Raw genomic sequence first — 15,580 nt, 5'->3', positions numbered from 1 at the left:
TACCAGTCCAGGCTAAATTCAGACCCTAATTCAGATTACCCGTCTGGGCTAAATCCATTTTACACATATTCTTCGGGAGGGCTATATCAGGATAGGATCACCTGTCCGGGCTAGATCCTTTTTACCGTCAATTCCTTTTCAGAGATCCATCGAATTTTCCTTTCATTCAACCTGGATGTCTTCCCATTTTATGAAATATATCAATGTTTCATTAATTTTCATATAATGAACATTCAAATCATATTCACATCAATAACATACAATCTCAAGCATTTAAGAGTATAATTCAAGTTACATGAACTTACCTTGATACTTGTTTGTAAACAAAAAATCTACTAATCCCGAACTTTTTTCTTTCCTTGATCTAGCTTCGTATTTGAATCTTCTGGATCTAAATAAATAAATTTAATTATCAATTTAATACATTTCATGTTCATATGCAACATTCTCTATAATTCAACTATTATTTATAGTTCATTCAAAGCTGTCTACTTGAGTCATAGTCACTAAATTTTTTTTATCTTGAGCTAAAGAACTCCAAATTAGGATCCGATAATTTTCTCTGAAACTAGACTCACATATATTCTTACATAAAATTTTCAGAATTTTTGGTTTAGCCAATAAGTACAGTTTATTCTTTAAAGTCACCCCTGTTCTGCTGTCCAACAGTTCTGACCCTTCTTCACTACAAATTAATTATCTCTTCATACAGAATTTGGATGATGTTTCCATTTATTTCTCTTGAAAATAGACTCATTCATGATTCTATACGTATAAATTTAAGCCCCTAATTATTTTTATTCAATTTTTGATGATTTTTCAAAGTCAAAACAGGGGAATCCGAATTCATTCTGACCTTGTCTCACAAAATTTATTATATCTCAAAATTTACAGATCCATTGCTTACACCGTTTATTCTATAGAAACTAGACTCAATAAGATTTAATTCCATGTTTTGTTCATCTTCTAATTCAATTCATACAATTTATGGTGATTTTTCAAAGTTAGTCTACTGCTACTGTCCAATATTGTTAGTGCAAGCTATTTATTACCGTTTTTCCCCTAAGCTTTTAATAAATAACAATTTCGTCCCTACTCAATTAGCCTCTCAATTGAGATTTTTTTTCTCAATTAACACTTTATTATATCACCTTAAACTAGTTTACAACCCTTAGGAATCAGAATTTCAGCAATAGGCTTTAATTCCAAACATTTTCATAATTAGGTCCTAAAAATCAATTTCTATTGAAATTACCTAATAAAATCATCTCATAAACAAATTAAAGCTTTAATTTCATTCTATTTAATCATAAAATTACAGAACTCAATCATGGTGACTTTCAATTTCATCCATGAAATCAAAAACTAATGAATTTAATAGTAGGACCTAGTTGCAAAAGTCTTAGAAATACAAAAATTACAAGAAAAAGGCAAGGATTAACTCACTTGGTGCAAAAATTATGAAATAACAGCTTAGAGAACCCTCCTATGGCATTTTTAGCTGCTGGAATTGAAGAGAAATGAAGAGAAATCTAGATATTTCCTATTTAGTCCTAGCTTTATTTAGTTAATTTTGTAATATTCCAATTTTACCCTTAAATTATCAATTTTTCTGCTGATTTCATACCCTTGCGTCCAGCACAAATAACTTTTGGGTCTAATTGCCTTTTAAATCTTTTCTCATTAGACTCTTAAGCCATTTAATCATTTTAGCAACTTTTACACCTATTACAATTTAGTCCTTTTCATTTAATTGACTACCCAAACATTAAAATTTCCTAACAAAATTTTAATACCACACTAATAACATTTCATAAATATTTATAAAATTATTTTCGACTCGGTTTTACAAGATAGAGGTCCCGATATCTTGTTTTTACCCAATTTCTTCAATAATTTCTTTTTCTAACTAACCACTAAATTGATAAAATTTTTCTATCAATATTTTCATACGATTTTCCTATCATATCAATTTTCATGCAAAAATATTGAAATAAATTTCTCTTTAAATCGGATTTGTGGTTACGAAACCCCTGTTCCGAATAACTTTGAATTTAGGCCATTACAGAATGTGCATTCAAGGTATCGAAGTACAAATATGGGCACATATGTGCATTTAAGGGTACCAAAGTACAAACAAGGGCACGTATGTGCAGTTAGGGGTACTGAAGTACAAGCAGGGGCACGTATGTGCATTCAGGGGTATTGAAGTACAAACAGGGGCACATATGTGCAATCAAACAATAATTTTCTTTAAACATATTAATTAAAAAATCATAATATAAGAACACAAATAGAAATTCATTTATGTATTGAAATACCATGAACTTACCTACTATTCTATTCCAACCAACATGTAGGGACTAATCCGCTATTTTCTCTTTTTCTTAGTTATTTTTTTATCCAAGTTTTGACCTATATAATAACTAAATACAATATATTAATCTCATACATATTTCAAATTTCATTCAATGTATATGACCTTTAACTTTTCATTAATTACATATTTTCTCTAAAGTTTTACAACTTTTGCAAGTTAATCTTCTAACCCGATATTAATCAAATTGACCAATTTCTAAGAACCAAATTACAAATGAATATTTTAGGCTCTTTAACATTCCTTATTATACCTCAAATTCACTATCAAACCTTGAAATTTTGACATTTTAACAATTTAATCCTTAAACCAAAATTTAACAAAAATCACTTCACAAAACAACCAAATACCACAATCAAAGCTTCAAACACATAGTTATCATAAAAAACATTCGCGATTCATCAATTTAAACTTCTAAAATTTTTTAACAAATTCAAAAATAGAGGTACGAGCTAGCTGAACTTAGTTGGAACGATCACAAAAACATAAAAATTACAAGAAACGGGCATCAATTTCACTTACATGCAAAGTATTAGTCTTGGCCAATTCTTCTAGATACACTTTCATGTTATTTCGGCAAAGCTAAAGAAAAATGAATATGAAAATGCCTTTTACTTCATTTAATTTTGTTTTAATTTTATAATATTTACTATTTGCCCATTGAAACTTGTATTATTTTATGATTTTTATCCATAATGCCTTCCAACATTATAAACTAGGGACTAATTGCTACATTGGTCATTCCTCATTTATTAATTAAGCTATTTAATCACTTAAATACAATAATTACTAAGTCTTGCACTTTTTACAATTTAGCCCTTTTCTTTAATTAGTTATCTAAACGATAAAATTTCTCAACCAAATTTTAATACAACACATATAGCTCTGTAAATATTCTATTAATATTATTTATGGCTTATCACGATAGAAATTTATGGCCCCAAAACCACTATTCTCTTACCACTGAAAAATGGAATGTTACAGACCTAGATATTATTTGGTTTTCGGGTTAGTGATCATAAGTAAATAACAATCTAGTCCCCCCCTATTGGGTCTATGGAAAGCTATAAGTGTGGACAGACTTCCGATTGACAGATTTCTTTCAAGTTTGAGAAAAATTACCAAGAGTTAGGATGACCCACCCAAATGAGTATTTCTCCTTCAATATTTCGTCTAGACAATTTGGAGCCTTAGGCTCTGGCAGTCAACCCAATAAAGTAGACTTATTTGTTGGTTGGTTTGTTGATCAACCGGAGAACTTCGACAATGCAACTTATGAGGGAGTTCCAGTCCATTGGACTTGAACATATCCTCTAGGCACGGGCTACCACTTCCTTCAAATCAAAAAGCATCGCCACAACAATTTCTTACTTTCTAGGAGAAGATGAAGTTTATGAGTGAACAATGGCTGTGCATGAGGCACAGTTCGAGCAACAGCAGACTTTTCATTAAGAATTAAGAAGGAAGGTAGACTTTGACAATTTTAATTTTCATGATAATATAAATACGCAGGACAAAGGTCCAAGCATGCATGTAAGAGAATGACAGAATAAGATGGACGAGTTATGGCGAGACGTAAGAGCGTTGCACCACAGGTCATAGGATATGGATTAATTTTTTTGTTCTAACAATCCATTGGCTCTTAAAATAGTAGTAGTGAACTTACCACATGATTTTAAAGTCCCAAATGACATGTTTGAGGGTAGAAGAGACTCACAAGCTCACTTGATACAGTACAACGATTATATGAACGTGTTGGAAGCATCAAATTCAGCAAAATACAAAGTTTTTTACACGAAACTTAAAGAAAGTGTGAAGAACTAGTACTTGTCCATTCTTAAAGGCTCAATTCGAAGTTTCTCCCAGCTAGGCTAGATGTTCATGAGAAGATTCAGGGCTTACAAGGCAATCATGAGCACACCTATGGGATTGATCTTTGTGAAACAGAAATAAGGTGAGTTTCTCCAAGATTATAAGAAGCGATTTCATGTGCTGACTTTGAACACGAAGAATTTAGAGTATTAGTTGGCTATATATGCTTTCATAATGGGGGTAAAAAATGACCATGTACAGTACTCATTTACTAATAATAGGTCATAGAGTTTGATAGATACGTATGAGCGAGCCCACAAGTTTGTAGAGGCATAGGAGATTAAAAGAATGTTGCGTGGCACCTTTCAAAGGGATGATATGCATTTTAGGAACTAATAGGGAGCTTGCAGCAAATAGGGCTTTTCATTCTAGTGCTAAGATTGTTATGTACTTATGATTACCAATCGAGAACTACATAAGGTCTGGGTTGCCCACCCGCGATCCGGAAGTTCGCAAGGGAGCTCGCAGTCTTGGTTCGTACATGCTATAGAGTGCTCACTAGGAGAGCTCGCATATACCCAAAGAGTTTGCATATGAGGGCCACGAAATCCAACTTGCAACCCAAAGAGTTTTTTTTCCCCTTTTTTCTCTTGGTATTATGTAATTATCGAACAAATTTTATAAATTCTTATACATCATTCAAGAAATCCACATTTCTCTACCAATGTTTTTCTTCGAAGGGGACTGAATCAAATAATAAGGAATTTGGAAATGACAATTTCCATCCATTCAACAACGTCTAACATCCTCAAAAAACAATAACCAAATCAGAAAATTACTAAAGTAAGCAGCTTTAACTAAAAATGGTTGAGCAGTGGAAAAGATTTTGCTTCATCTATCAGCTGGATGTAGGGTGTTCAATCAGTTAATCGACTGGTTAACTGACCTAAACTACAATTAACCGAATTAACCGACCCTTTTAAAACCTTAACTGTTAACCGAATCGAATTTTTTCAAAAAAATTAACCGAACTGAACTTTTTCGGTTAATCTGGTCGGTTAACCAAAATTTATATATATTTTTTTATTTTTGGTTAAAACAAGTATAAAACATATAAAAAATTAACCGACTTAATCGATCAATTAATTTATATTTCCAAAAAATTAACCGAACCGACCGAATACGTATATATTATAATATTATTTATTAAATTCGGTTAATTCAGTTAACTGACCAATTTCGAACGGAATTAACCGTTAACCAAACTTTTAAAAAATTATTAACCGACTGATTAACCGAATTCAGTCGGTTAACCAAATTAATTTGGTTTTACTCAAAATTTGCACACCCCTAACTGGATGGCAGAGGAGCGGTGGCGTACAGGTTGCGAAAGGGCAGACAGACTACTTCAGCTTCTTGGGTGTTTTTCTTGTTAGGTTAGAAATTGAAGTTTTGAATCACAACATTCACTATTGGGTAATAGCTGGTCAAAGCTCAAATTTTACCATATACAATTAAGTTTTTAAAGTGCTTTTAAATAAACTTTAAATAGACAGAAATTTATCTACAATTAGTGTAAAAACAACAATTGTGATAAAAAAAATTTTGTCAACAAATACTGAGTGATATTTATTAAACACAGCTCAAGGCAAAAAAAACACTGAAACGTCACCCTCATACAGCAACATGAAAGGACAGAGAAATAAATGAAAACAAAACAGCTGTAAAGAAAAAGGCAGTTCTAGAACCTACCAAAACCAACAACAATAGAAAACACCTTAAGCCAAAGAAAAACGATCCAAATATCAGCCAAAAAAATGATTCTCTTCTCCTATTGAAAGATCCTGAGATGAAGAAGAGGAGAGAACGAAGCTTTGAATCCATAGCTAGAGAATCGGTGAATCAACACCATATTCAAAGCCGAATTAAAGTGAATCAAGAAACCTCTGACGATCCATCATCGCCATCTCCTTCACAGTGACTGGTACTCCGTCTGCCTAGACACCGAAAATCTATCTTCGTCGTCTTTTCATCGCCAGCGTGTGAGCCGTCCTATTCACCAATCGGGGCACAAAAGTGTAAGTAACAGAAAAAAAGCTTTCATTTAGAAGATTAATTTGATGGTTATTGACTGAATAACAGATTTGTATTTCTCCTTTTTGTGAATGCTCTTAATAACTGTTAAAGAATCCCCCTCTATAATCAAGTGCCGGAAACCCTTCTCAACTGCAAACAGAAGCGCCCTTTCACATGCCCGCCCCTCCGCCAAGCAAGCGTCGCTCACATTCGAAAACAGATAAGTTTTTGCCCCGACTATTTCACCTTCTGAGTCTCTGACAATAACTACTGTAACAACGAGTTGTAAATCATGTTGAAAAGCCGCATCAAAATTTAGCTTGAAAACTCTAACATCGGGGGGTTTCCAGACCACTCTATCCATAGATCTAAGAGAAGGACTAGAAATCTCTTGATTTAGGCTCAAATCACGACCATAACCTTGAATAAACCCTAACAACTTCAGCAAGGATGGTTTAACCCCTTCACGAACTAGTTTATTTCTTCTAAACTAGAGACTCCATATAGAGATTACCAGTAATTGCTTCTACTGATCACTCGCAATAGAAAAATTCTGAATAAAACGATGCTTATAACTTGACAACTCACTGAAATCTTGCAGCTGGATTTGAAGTGAAGCCAAAACAGATTGTAGGAAGTCACAAGACCACAACAAATGACCAGAGTCCTCCATCTCAACCTTACACAAAGGACAGACGACATCAACAGATAAAGCCCTTTGCACCAAATTACAAAAATAAGGCAACAGATCGTTAATAAGCCTCCATATGTGAATTTTAATTTTAGCGGGAATGTTCAAATTCCATAGGGATTTGTAAAAACCCCTACAGTCAGCACAGTTAGAGGATGTGTATGTATGATTCTGTAGTAACTTTGTAGATAGAGCCCGATACCCATTTTTCACTGTATATTCCCCAAATCCTTCGTATTTCCAAACCAACATGTCATCTACATTAGCACCAGAAATAGGAATGGATAGGATACGCTTTGTAGTGGCTTCATCAACTAGATTATGAATTAGCTCCTTATCCCAAGTATTAGTCTCAGCCTTGATTAACTGGTTTACAGTAGACCAATTAGGCAAAATCTTCTAAACTGATATTCTATTGCTCTCTTTCCCAGGCAACCAAAAGTCATTCCATATGTTGATTCGATCGCCACTACCAACTCGCCACACCAGCCCTTCCATTATCAGCTCCCGAGCACTGCAAATGCTTCTCCAGGTAAACGAAGGGTAAGACCCAATTTTCGCTGATAATAAGTCTGAGGAAGGATAATACCGAGCTTTTAAAACTTTGGCTAAAAGACAACTTGGCTGCAATAAAATACACCAAACCTGTTTTGCTAGTAGAGCCTTATTAAACAAAAACATATTTTTAAAACCCATTCTACCATCACATTTTGGCCTACATAAAAAGTCCTATGAACTCCAATGTAGACCCTTCGCGAGCTTGTTATTAGTCCACCAAAACTTGTTGATAATGCATTCAAGCTTACTACATAATGATTTCAGCATATGTATAACATAGAGCGAAATGGCTTGTAATACCAACTTAATGAAGACCTCCTTCCCCCCAATTGAAAGATAGCGCAAACTCTAGCCTTCTACTCTTTTTCTGAATCTATCGATAAAATGGGAGAAAGCCCAAGTTTTGTTCCGACCCACCGTCATAGGCAGACCTAAATACTTTTCTGGGCTTGAGGCTACCTGAACACCTAAAAAGCTAGTAATATTCTCCCTTGTAATTGAGTCCACATTAGCCCCAAAATAAATTAATGACTTGTCAAAATTCACACGCTGTCCTGAAATCATTTCATATTCTCGAATAACATCCCGAACCACACGAGCTCCCTCACAATAAGCCTCCCCAAAAAGAATACAATTATCTGCAAAAAAATAAATGATTTATTGAAAAGCGTTCCCTACCAACTGACGCACCCCTTATCAACCCTTTATGTTTTGCTTCCTTGATAAGCGTAGAAAATCCCTCAGCACAGATGAGAAAAAGATAAGGACTAAAAGGGTCTCCTTGTCTTAGGCCTCTTGAAGGCAAAAACCACTACCCATTAGACCAATTAAGACTCACCGAATATGATACAGAACAGACACACCTTATAATCAATACTACCCAATCGGCATGAAAATCCAGTTTAGTCATCATTCTCGCTAAGAAATCCCACTCAACCCGATCATACGCTTTACTCATATCGAGTTTAAGCACAAAATTCCATTTCTTACCACTTTTCTTTATCTTAAGAGAATGCAGGACCTCATAAGCAATGAGCACATTATCAGAGATAAGCCTTCCTAGGATGAAAGCCCATTAGGCTTCATCAATACAACATCCCAAAACATTACTTATTCGATTTACCAAGACTTTCGCGATAATTTTATAAATTACATTACAGAGACTTATGGGTCTGAATTGTGACAAATTTTTTGGTTTATCAACCTTGGGAATCAGAACAATACGAGTTTTACTAATATAACCAATTTCAGTTTCTCCACTCAAAATAGATAAACAATAGGAAGAAATGTCAGAGCCAATTATGTGCCAGTACCTTTGAAAGAATAAAACGGGAAACCCATCAACCCCGGGAGCTTTCAAATGTGCCATCATCTTGATTGCCAAACTAATATCCTCCTCGGTAAACTGTTTGAGAAGGGAATCATTCATACTACCCGAGACTCTATTTTCCATGAGTCCAAAAACATGTTCGTCAGAACCTATCTCAGAAGCCAAATAAAGATCCTTAAAATAATCGGAAGCAAGATGTAATAAATCCTCAGTCGAAGAAAACCTCCTACCATTCCCATCATCTAACTCTGAAATTCGGCCACGAAACTGGCATTGAACAGCTATTTTGTGGAAAAAGCTAGTGCTTCGATCTCCATTTTTTAGCCAATTAACACGGGCTCGTTGCTCCCAAAATAATTCTTTCTTATCAGCTTCCAGATTAAGTCCCAGTTGGACCTCTGTTATTTCCCCTAGAATCTCATCATCAGGTTCTTGATTAAAGAGGAATTTTAGTCTATCTTCTAAATCCATTCGGTTTTTCCTTTCCTCATTAATTCTGGATCTACTCCAACGCTGAAGCAAAGAGCCTAATCTCTCAAGCTTATTTGGAACACTTCCTGACATATCATTCTACGAGCTTCGGACCATATCTTCAAAAGAACTATCCAAAAACCACTTAGCCTCAAATCGAAACACCTTATTAAAACTACACTGGTCCTTCCAACTCTTTTTCATAGTATCCAAAAGAATAGGACAATGATCAGAAAATGAATGATTTAAATGTTTAATCTGATAACTGGGGAAGATATCAATCCAACTCGATGTAGCAATTCCGCGATCCAATCTCTCTCGTATGTTTGTGTTTGAAAACTTTCCTCGCTCCCAAGTAAACCACCTACCAACAAAGCCCAAGTCACTGAGATTGCAATCCTCCAACGTCGTTCGAAAGGCATTCATTTAGCGCTTCGATCTAAGACGGCCACCCCGTTTCTCATAAGAGTTTATAATCTTGTTGAAATCCCCCAAGACAACCCATGGAGAAGACGAATCACTACCAAGTTGTCTAAGTAGTTCCCATGATGTACCTCTAAGCCGACCGTCCGAATTCCCATAGAAACCCGTTAATCGCCAGACCTCCCCTCGTTCATTATCATGAATGTCAACATCAATATGAGAAGAAGAAAAACTTCTGAGGCTAATCAAAGAATTCAAGAAAAACTTCTGAGGCTAATCAAAGAATTCCCTTTCCATCCCAAAGAGAGTCCTCCTTTTGACCCCATCGCCCCAATATCAATCCCATTCTTAAACCCGCACTTTAATCTGACTAATTCAATCCGTTTAGAACTGAATTTTGTTTCCATGAGAAACAAAATTCGGGGATTAATAGCTCTCAACTTATTCTTGAGCCTGTTAACAATTCGAGGCCTCCTCAAGCCACGAGCGTTCCAACTTAGTATTTTTATTGTGATCAGCTGCTCTGTCCACCAGAGCTAGCCGTTAAATCGAGGGCGCCACATTCCACATTAAAGCCTAAAGTAACATTCGGGCCAGTCATAAGCCTTTGTCGTTTCTTCCCTTCCACAGCTGTTAATGGGTCATTTTCCTCGTCCACAACCATTTCCATAAGCCCATTTTCCAACCCATCAACAAACGAAATACCTTTGCCCAAACTACTGCCATTATTATTTCCTTTAATAGAAAATTGTTGATTGGATCCTAATGGAATTAAATTGGGATTTGACATCTTATCCCCAAAATCTTTCCCTATCTTATGGCCAAAATCCATATCCCAATTAATATTATTGCTGTGATTGAAACTTTCCATATTTTCAAGTTGGCATTGTGATCCATCGGTTTCACGCAACCACCTATTCACCACCGTAGTTTGTCGCTGTGGCACTGTACGAATAGATAAATCCCACACGAAAATAATTTTTGAAGGATCAATTCTCAATCGGAATGGACAATAGCTCTCCCCATGCCCCAACTTACCACAAATGAAACAAAACAGGCTTAACTTTTCATATTTAAAACGAACATAAACAATTAAAGCTCTACCCACTTGAATCTTCTTTTTGCGCTTCAATGGCGCCGTGACATCTAAGTGAACACGGATACGCATATAATTTTTATTGCCTGAAATCGGAATGGAAGTATCATAATCAAGAAACTTCCCCAAACAATCACCGAATTGCCTAGCCATTGGTTCAGACATTAGCCCTGCAGGTAATTCGTGAATTTGAACCCAGAACTCAAAGAAGTTTAACAGCAACACTGACAGATTCTCTCATTTTTGTATTCGGTACAGTAGAAGCAGATTACTGTTGAAGAACCATGGCGTGTCGGCCATCACTCTTTGGACATCAACGTCATTGAATAATTGGAAAATATAGCATTTATTCCCAAGATCCGTTATACAAATCCCTCCAATGGGATGCCATAGATCTGCCATAGTGTTACGTAGAGCAGGGAAATTAACCACACTATCTGTTAAACAACGCCCCACTAGACTGAACTGAAAACTTTGCTCGATTACAACTGCTTCCTCCTGAAACGCCTCCTCCTCCTCATCCAATATACTCAAGTTGGCTAACTCGTCTTCTATAACTTATACCACAGAAAACACCAAGATAATAGCAAAGAGAACACAAAACCAGGGTCAAAAGTAAAAAGAAAAGAAGAAGAAGAATAAAGAAACAATTGTGTCAAAAGACAGACAGAGAAAACATGTCAAAAGACAGACTCACAAGTGTTTATAATGAAATCAATGTTATTCCCAATTGTGATAAAATTAAATACTATAACATGCGGTAAAAAAAAGTTAAATGCACCACACCGATAAACACACCTAAATCTCATTTTAATATGGTTCGGTACATCTAAATTTTGCCAGAACATGCAAAAAGCAACAATACAAGTCGAAATCGTTAGAATAAGGCGATATTTGGAGCAGAACAGAATTCTCTCATCAGTGTTTCCATTGAGCATTGGAACGGAGTGTTTCGTTCGGTGCGAAGGTATTAGCAAGAAACCGACTCTTATTAAAAAAAGAAGAGTGGAGAATGGATAATTTTTTAACTTTAAAAAAAATGGATATGGAATATTTTAATATTCTCTCACTTTATTTATTTTTAAATTTGTTATTTATTTTATTTTAATAATATATTTTATAATTTTAAAATTTTTAAAAATAATTCTATTTTTTTTGTATTTTTATATATAATAAAAATTAAAATCAAAATTAAAAGTTTTTATATATATAAAATTAAAAAACTAAAATTAATATTATACCAACTAAAACTTTACTTGCCAGTAGGCTAAAGAAAAATGTTTGAAATTTAATATTCTGACGTGGCACGGATAAGGTAGCGGGGAGACGTAAAAATTAGGGTTGAAAATGTAAGAGAAACGAAATATCCCTAGCAAAGACCAAAGAGAGAAAATATCAGCTGAAGGATCTGACACTGGAAGAAAGTATATTTAGCTCTAACAGGGAAAAGCGAAAAGGCTGCTTTCTAACATTCTATTTTGAAAAGAGAGAGGGAGGATGGAAGGAGACGATGTAGTCATGGCAGCGCCGGAATCCACTGAAGCTGTATTTTTACTATTTTTTTTTTATATATTTTTTCTCACTTTTATTATCGTTAGGGCTTTTCCTATTTTTAGTAAGCCCTAATTTTGGAGAAATTTGCAGGACCTGGATGACATGAAAAGAAGGTTAAAAGAGATGGAGGATGAAGCCGCTGCTCTTCGTGAGATGCAAGCTAAGGTCGAGAAGGAGATGGGTTCCGTACAAGGTTAACTGTTTTTCTTTCTATTTTCCCGGTTCAATGTGCCCCTTTTTTTCTTTATTTTAAGATTTTGGGTTTTATTTTTATTTTTTTGAAAAAATAATTTTTGTAGTTAATAGGTTCAAGTAAAAGCGTTTGATTGGCGCTCTTTGTTTTTCTCCCCTTGTTTTCTCTTGTTGGTTTTTAGAAATGGGCTTCTGGTATTTAATATGTGGTATCTTGCTAAATGATTGCGAAACTATCTGATAAATACTTTCATTTGGCTTATTTTTGTTTTTCTTGTTATTGACAAAGCTTTCAAATCCAAAGCAAATCCCGTATAGGTTTTCAAAATTTTTAGGCTAAACTTCCGATGGTATCTGTTATGGAACACTTTGCTGGAATGTTGAATCCTGTGGATATGTGTGCATCATATAAGATGATTACCTTCTATCTTCTGTACTTTAAATTTTAATTGCATGCTCATCTTTGTTGTTGGATTTGCTTCTTTGCAATAGATCCTGCTTCTGCTGCTACATCTCAGGCTAATCGAGAGGAAGTAGATTCCCGATCAATCTTTGTTGGCAATGTGAGGCTGCTTTCCCTAGCTTATTTTTCTGCTTGCCTTCGCACTTGTCTATAATGCTACTCCACGCGTATATTCACCTCCATTATCAAATATATAAAAATATCTATGAACTTTGGGTCATAATGAGTAGGTAAATGACATTCTATCTTCTGAATCTACAACCGCAACAACGAAGCAAGCCTTTGCCAACCGCATGAGAATAGTTAATTTTTGCATCAGGTTGAACTTATCCTATCAGCTCTAGAAATATCTGAACATGCTTGCAAGTTCCTATTCTGAGTAATTAAGGCTGGACACAGTAATACCAGTATTCGGATCAATCATACCTGAACTTAAAATGTAATTGTAATTCAAATTGTTTCAACTAGTTGTCCAGCTTTACCAGTAGATATGCTGGATTAAGAGCCACTACCCAGCAGCATCTTATTGGCAGCTTTGGGCTCTTCTTTGTTTGAGACTAGTGCCAGAGGTGCTCTACATGCATGAAGAAACCAAGCATGGAAGGCTGCATCTTCCTGAATCCTGATTGGGCGTGAAGAAGGATGAAATTATAATTATAACTTGAAAGCCGTGCAGAAAGTTACAATAATTATTGAATAATGAGTTTGTTAGTTGTTTAAAAAGTGACTGAAATGAAACATATCGTGATCAACTCTGATTCTGTTTTTTAGTTCTGATTATGGTGTTTCTATTGCGAAAGGAATTAAGTAAAGGCTGATGCAGTATTATTACACATTGATGAAAACAAATATTGTGTTTCTTTTTCCATAACATATAACTCAAGTTGTCAAAATATTTTCTCATGAAACATTTGCATATGTGCTCTTGTTTTCTTCTCTGTATTTTTGAAGAATGTAATGGATTTTTCTTCTTTACCTGTGCTTGTTAAAATGAACTTTACCCTAGTTTGGTCATGTAAGGATGATGTGGCTGTAATATGGCACTGGCCTGGTTCGTGACTTAGCGAACTCGGAAATATCCTTTTATGTGCTGTCCTCCTTACATTTATCAAGTTTATATAATCTGTCTATATTTACTTGGGTTATTTAGATCATTGAACAATATGTTGGCCCTATCTATCAACAGTATCTTTCCTATGTGAATGCTAATTGCTTGAGAAGATTTTTAACCATTTGCTTATTTAGTTTGACTCCTTTGTTAGAAACACCCGGGATATGTTTAATCTTGTAAACTAAGACCTGTTCTTTATTCAGGCCGTCTGGCCTTTCTTAACAAGGTGATTAGTAAGTAGATACTTGCTGCACAAGTGACCTTGTTTGCTGCTTTCTTATAACAAATTAATATTTGCAGCCCCTTGTTCTATATTGTTAATATTTTAGAATATCCTGTTCTGCGCAATTTACTGGCTGCATAAAAAACATTCTGTGAATACAGGTGGATTATTCATGTACACCCGAGGAAGTTCAACAGCATTTTCAGTCTTGTGGGACTGTAAATAGGGTTACTATCCGTACTGATAAATATGGCCAGCCAAAGGGTTATGCTTACGTGGAGTTCCTTGAAGCTGAGGCTGTTCAAGAGGCTCTTCTTTTAAATGAATCTGAACTGCATGGCAGGCAGTTGAAGGTAAAATTTAGGTTTTTCCCCCTATAAAACTTTCATCTGTTAAACTGTTCTAACATCATGTGCTTTCTTTCTCTATGTCTTTGCAGGTTACTGCTAAGCGGACCAATATACCTGGGATGAAACAATATCGGCCTCGCCGGTCCAACCCTTTTATGCAACCCAGGGACCCATTTATGGCTCCATATTTCTTTTCTCCTTATGGATATGGGTATGTTTGCAGCTTTTGTTATCCATCTTAATTTGGATTACCTTCATATATGTACACACACATGTATACTATTGTGCTTTTGTTTTCAGTTTTAGCAACCTGAATGAAGTTAAACTTTATCCTCTATGCGTTGCAGGAAGGTTCCAAGGTTGAGAATGGCAACACGATATAGCCCCTATTATTAGAGACATTAAGGGCCATACTATTAGCTCCAAATACTTTTGATCAATGGGGCAATTTTATGAGGGATTTTTTTATTGTAATCAATTTGGTTGATGTGCCAAAACTATGCAAGAATTTTTGGTCTAGTTTTATTGGTGGTGAATTATGCAACTATCGTTCTTGCACTGCCCATGTTGCCTCTCCTAACATTAATGCATTTCCATTTATGTTGAGCTGTCCAGTGCCTGTCTTGTTTCTAAGTTCCTTAGGTCATTTTAAGTTTTAAATTGGCACCTGTTAAGAATTAAGTGTTAGTTATGAACCCTAAGCTTAGCTCAGTTGATTCTTGTAATCATTTTTTTAAAGAAAAAGGAACGATATTTAAAATGTGTTTGGTTGACTGTTGTAGCCACTTGGTTCTAGATCCATTCTGAGTGCTACGGTATTCTGTTAATTTGGTTGGCCGAATGCTATTAAGCA

General features: G+C 35.1%; 1 protein-coding gene across 4 annotated transcripts; it reads left to right on the top strand.

Moving 5' to 3' along the window:
• Positions 1 to 5,977: 5,977 nt before the first annotated feature.
• On the top strand, positions 5,978 to 15,271 carry LOC121210808 (polyadenylate-binding protein 2). 4 transcript variants are annotated; one of them, XM_041082427.1, is made up of 8 exons: positions 5,978 to 6,267; positions 6,377 to 7,299; positions 7,388 to 7,488; positions 12,479 to 12,581; positions 13,073 to 13,143; positions 14,539 to 14,730; positions 14,817 to 14,938; positions 15,075 to 15,271. In XM_041082427.1, exons 3-8 carry the CDS (start codon positions 7,408 to 7,410, stop codon positions 15,121 to 15,123), a joined length of 618 nt encoding a protein of 205 aa, XP_040938361.1. In that variant the 5' UTR covers positions 5,978 to 6,267; positions 6,377 to 7,299; positions 7,388 to 7,407; the 3' UTR covers positions 15,124 to 15,271. The 4 variants fall into 4 exon arrangements, with proteins under 4 accessions (XP_040938361.1, XP_040938362.1, XP_040938364.1 ...); XM_041082428.1 differs by having other exon boundaries at positions 6,332 to 7,299; XM_041082430.1 differs by lacking the exons at positions 5,978 to 6,267; positions 6,377 to 7,299 and having other exon boundaries at positions 7,356 to 7,499.
• The last annotated feature ends 309 nt before the right edge of the window (positions 15,272 to 15,580 follow it).

This window comes from Gossypium hirsutum, chromosome A12, assembly GCF_007990345.1.
Source record: "Gossypium hirsutum isolate 1008001.06 chromosome A12, Gossypium_hirsutum_v2.1, whole genome shotgun sequence".
NCBI classification, from domain to species: domain Eukaryota; kingdom Viridiplantae; phylum Streptophyta; class Magnoliopsida; order Malvales; family Malvaceae; genus Gossypium; species Gossypium hirsutum.
Note: the sequence above shows the minus strand (reverse complement) of the source record. Positions and strands in the feature narration are given on the sequence as shown.

Bases quoted from the DNA above. Each gene is read 5' to 3' on its own strand.
- LOC121210808 (XM_041082427.1), top strand. From the start codon at position 7,408: ATGTTGATTCGATCGCCACTACCAACTCGCCACACCAGCCCTTCCATT. The intron at 14,731-14,816 runs GTAAAATTTAGG...ATGTCTTTGCAG, and splicing joins TGCATGGCAGGCAGTTGAAG to GTTACTGCTAAGCGGACCAA. The intron at 14,939-15,074 runs GTATGTTTGCAG...TATGCGTTGCAG, and splicing joins TTTTCTCCTTATGGATATGG to GAAGGTTCCAAGGTTGAGAA.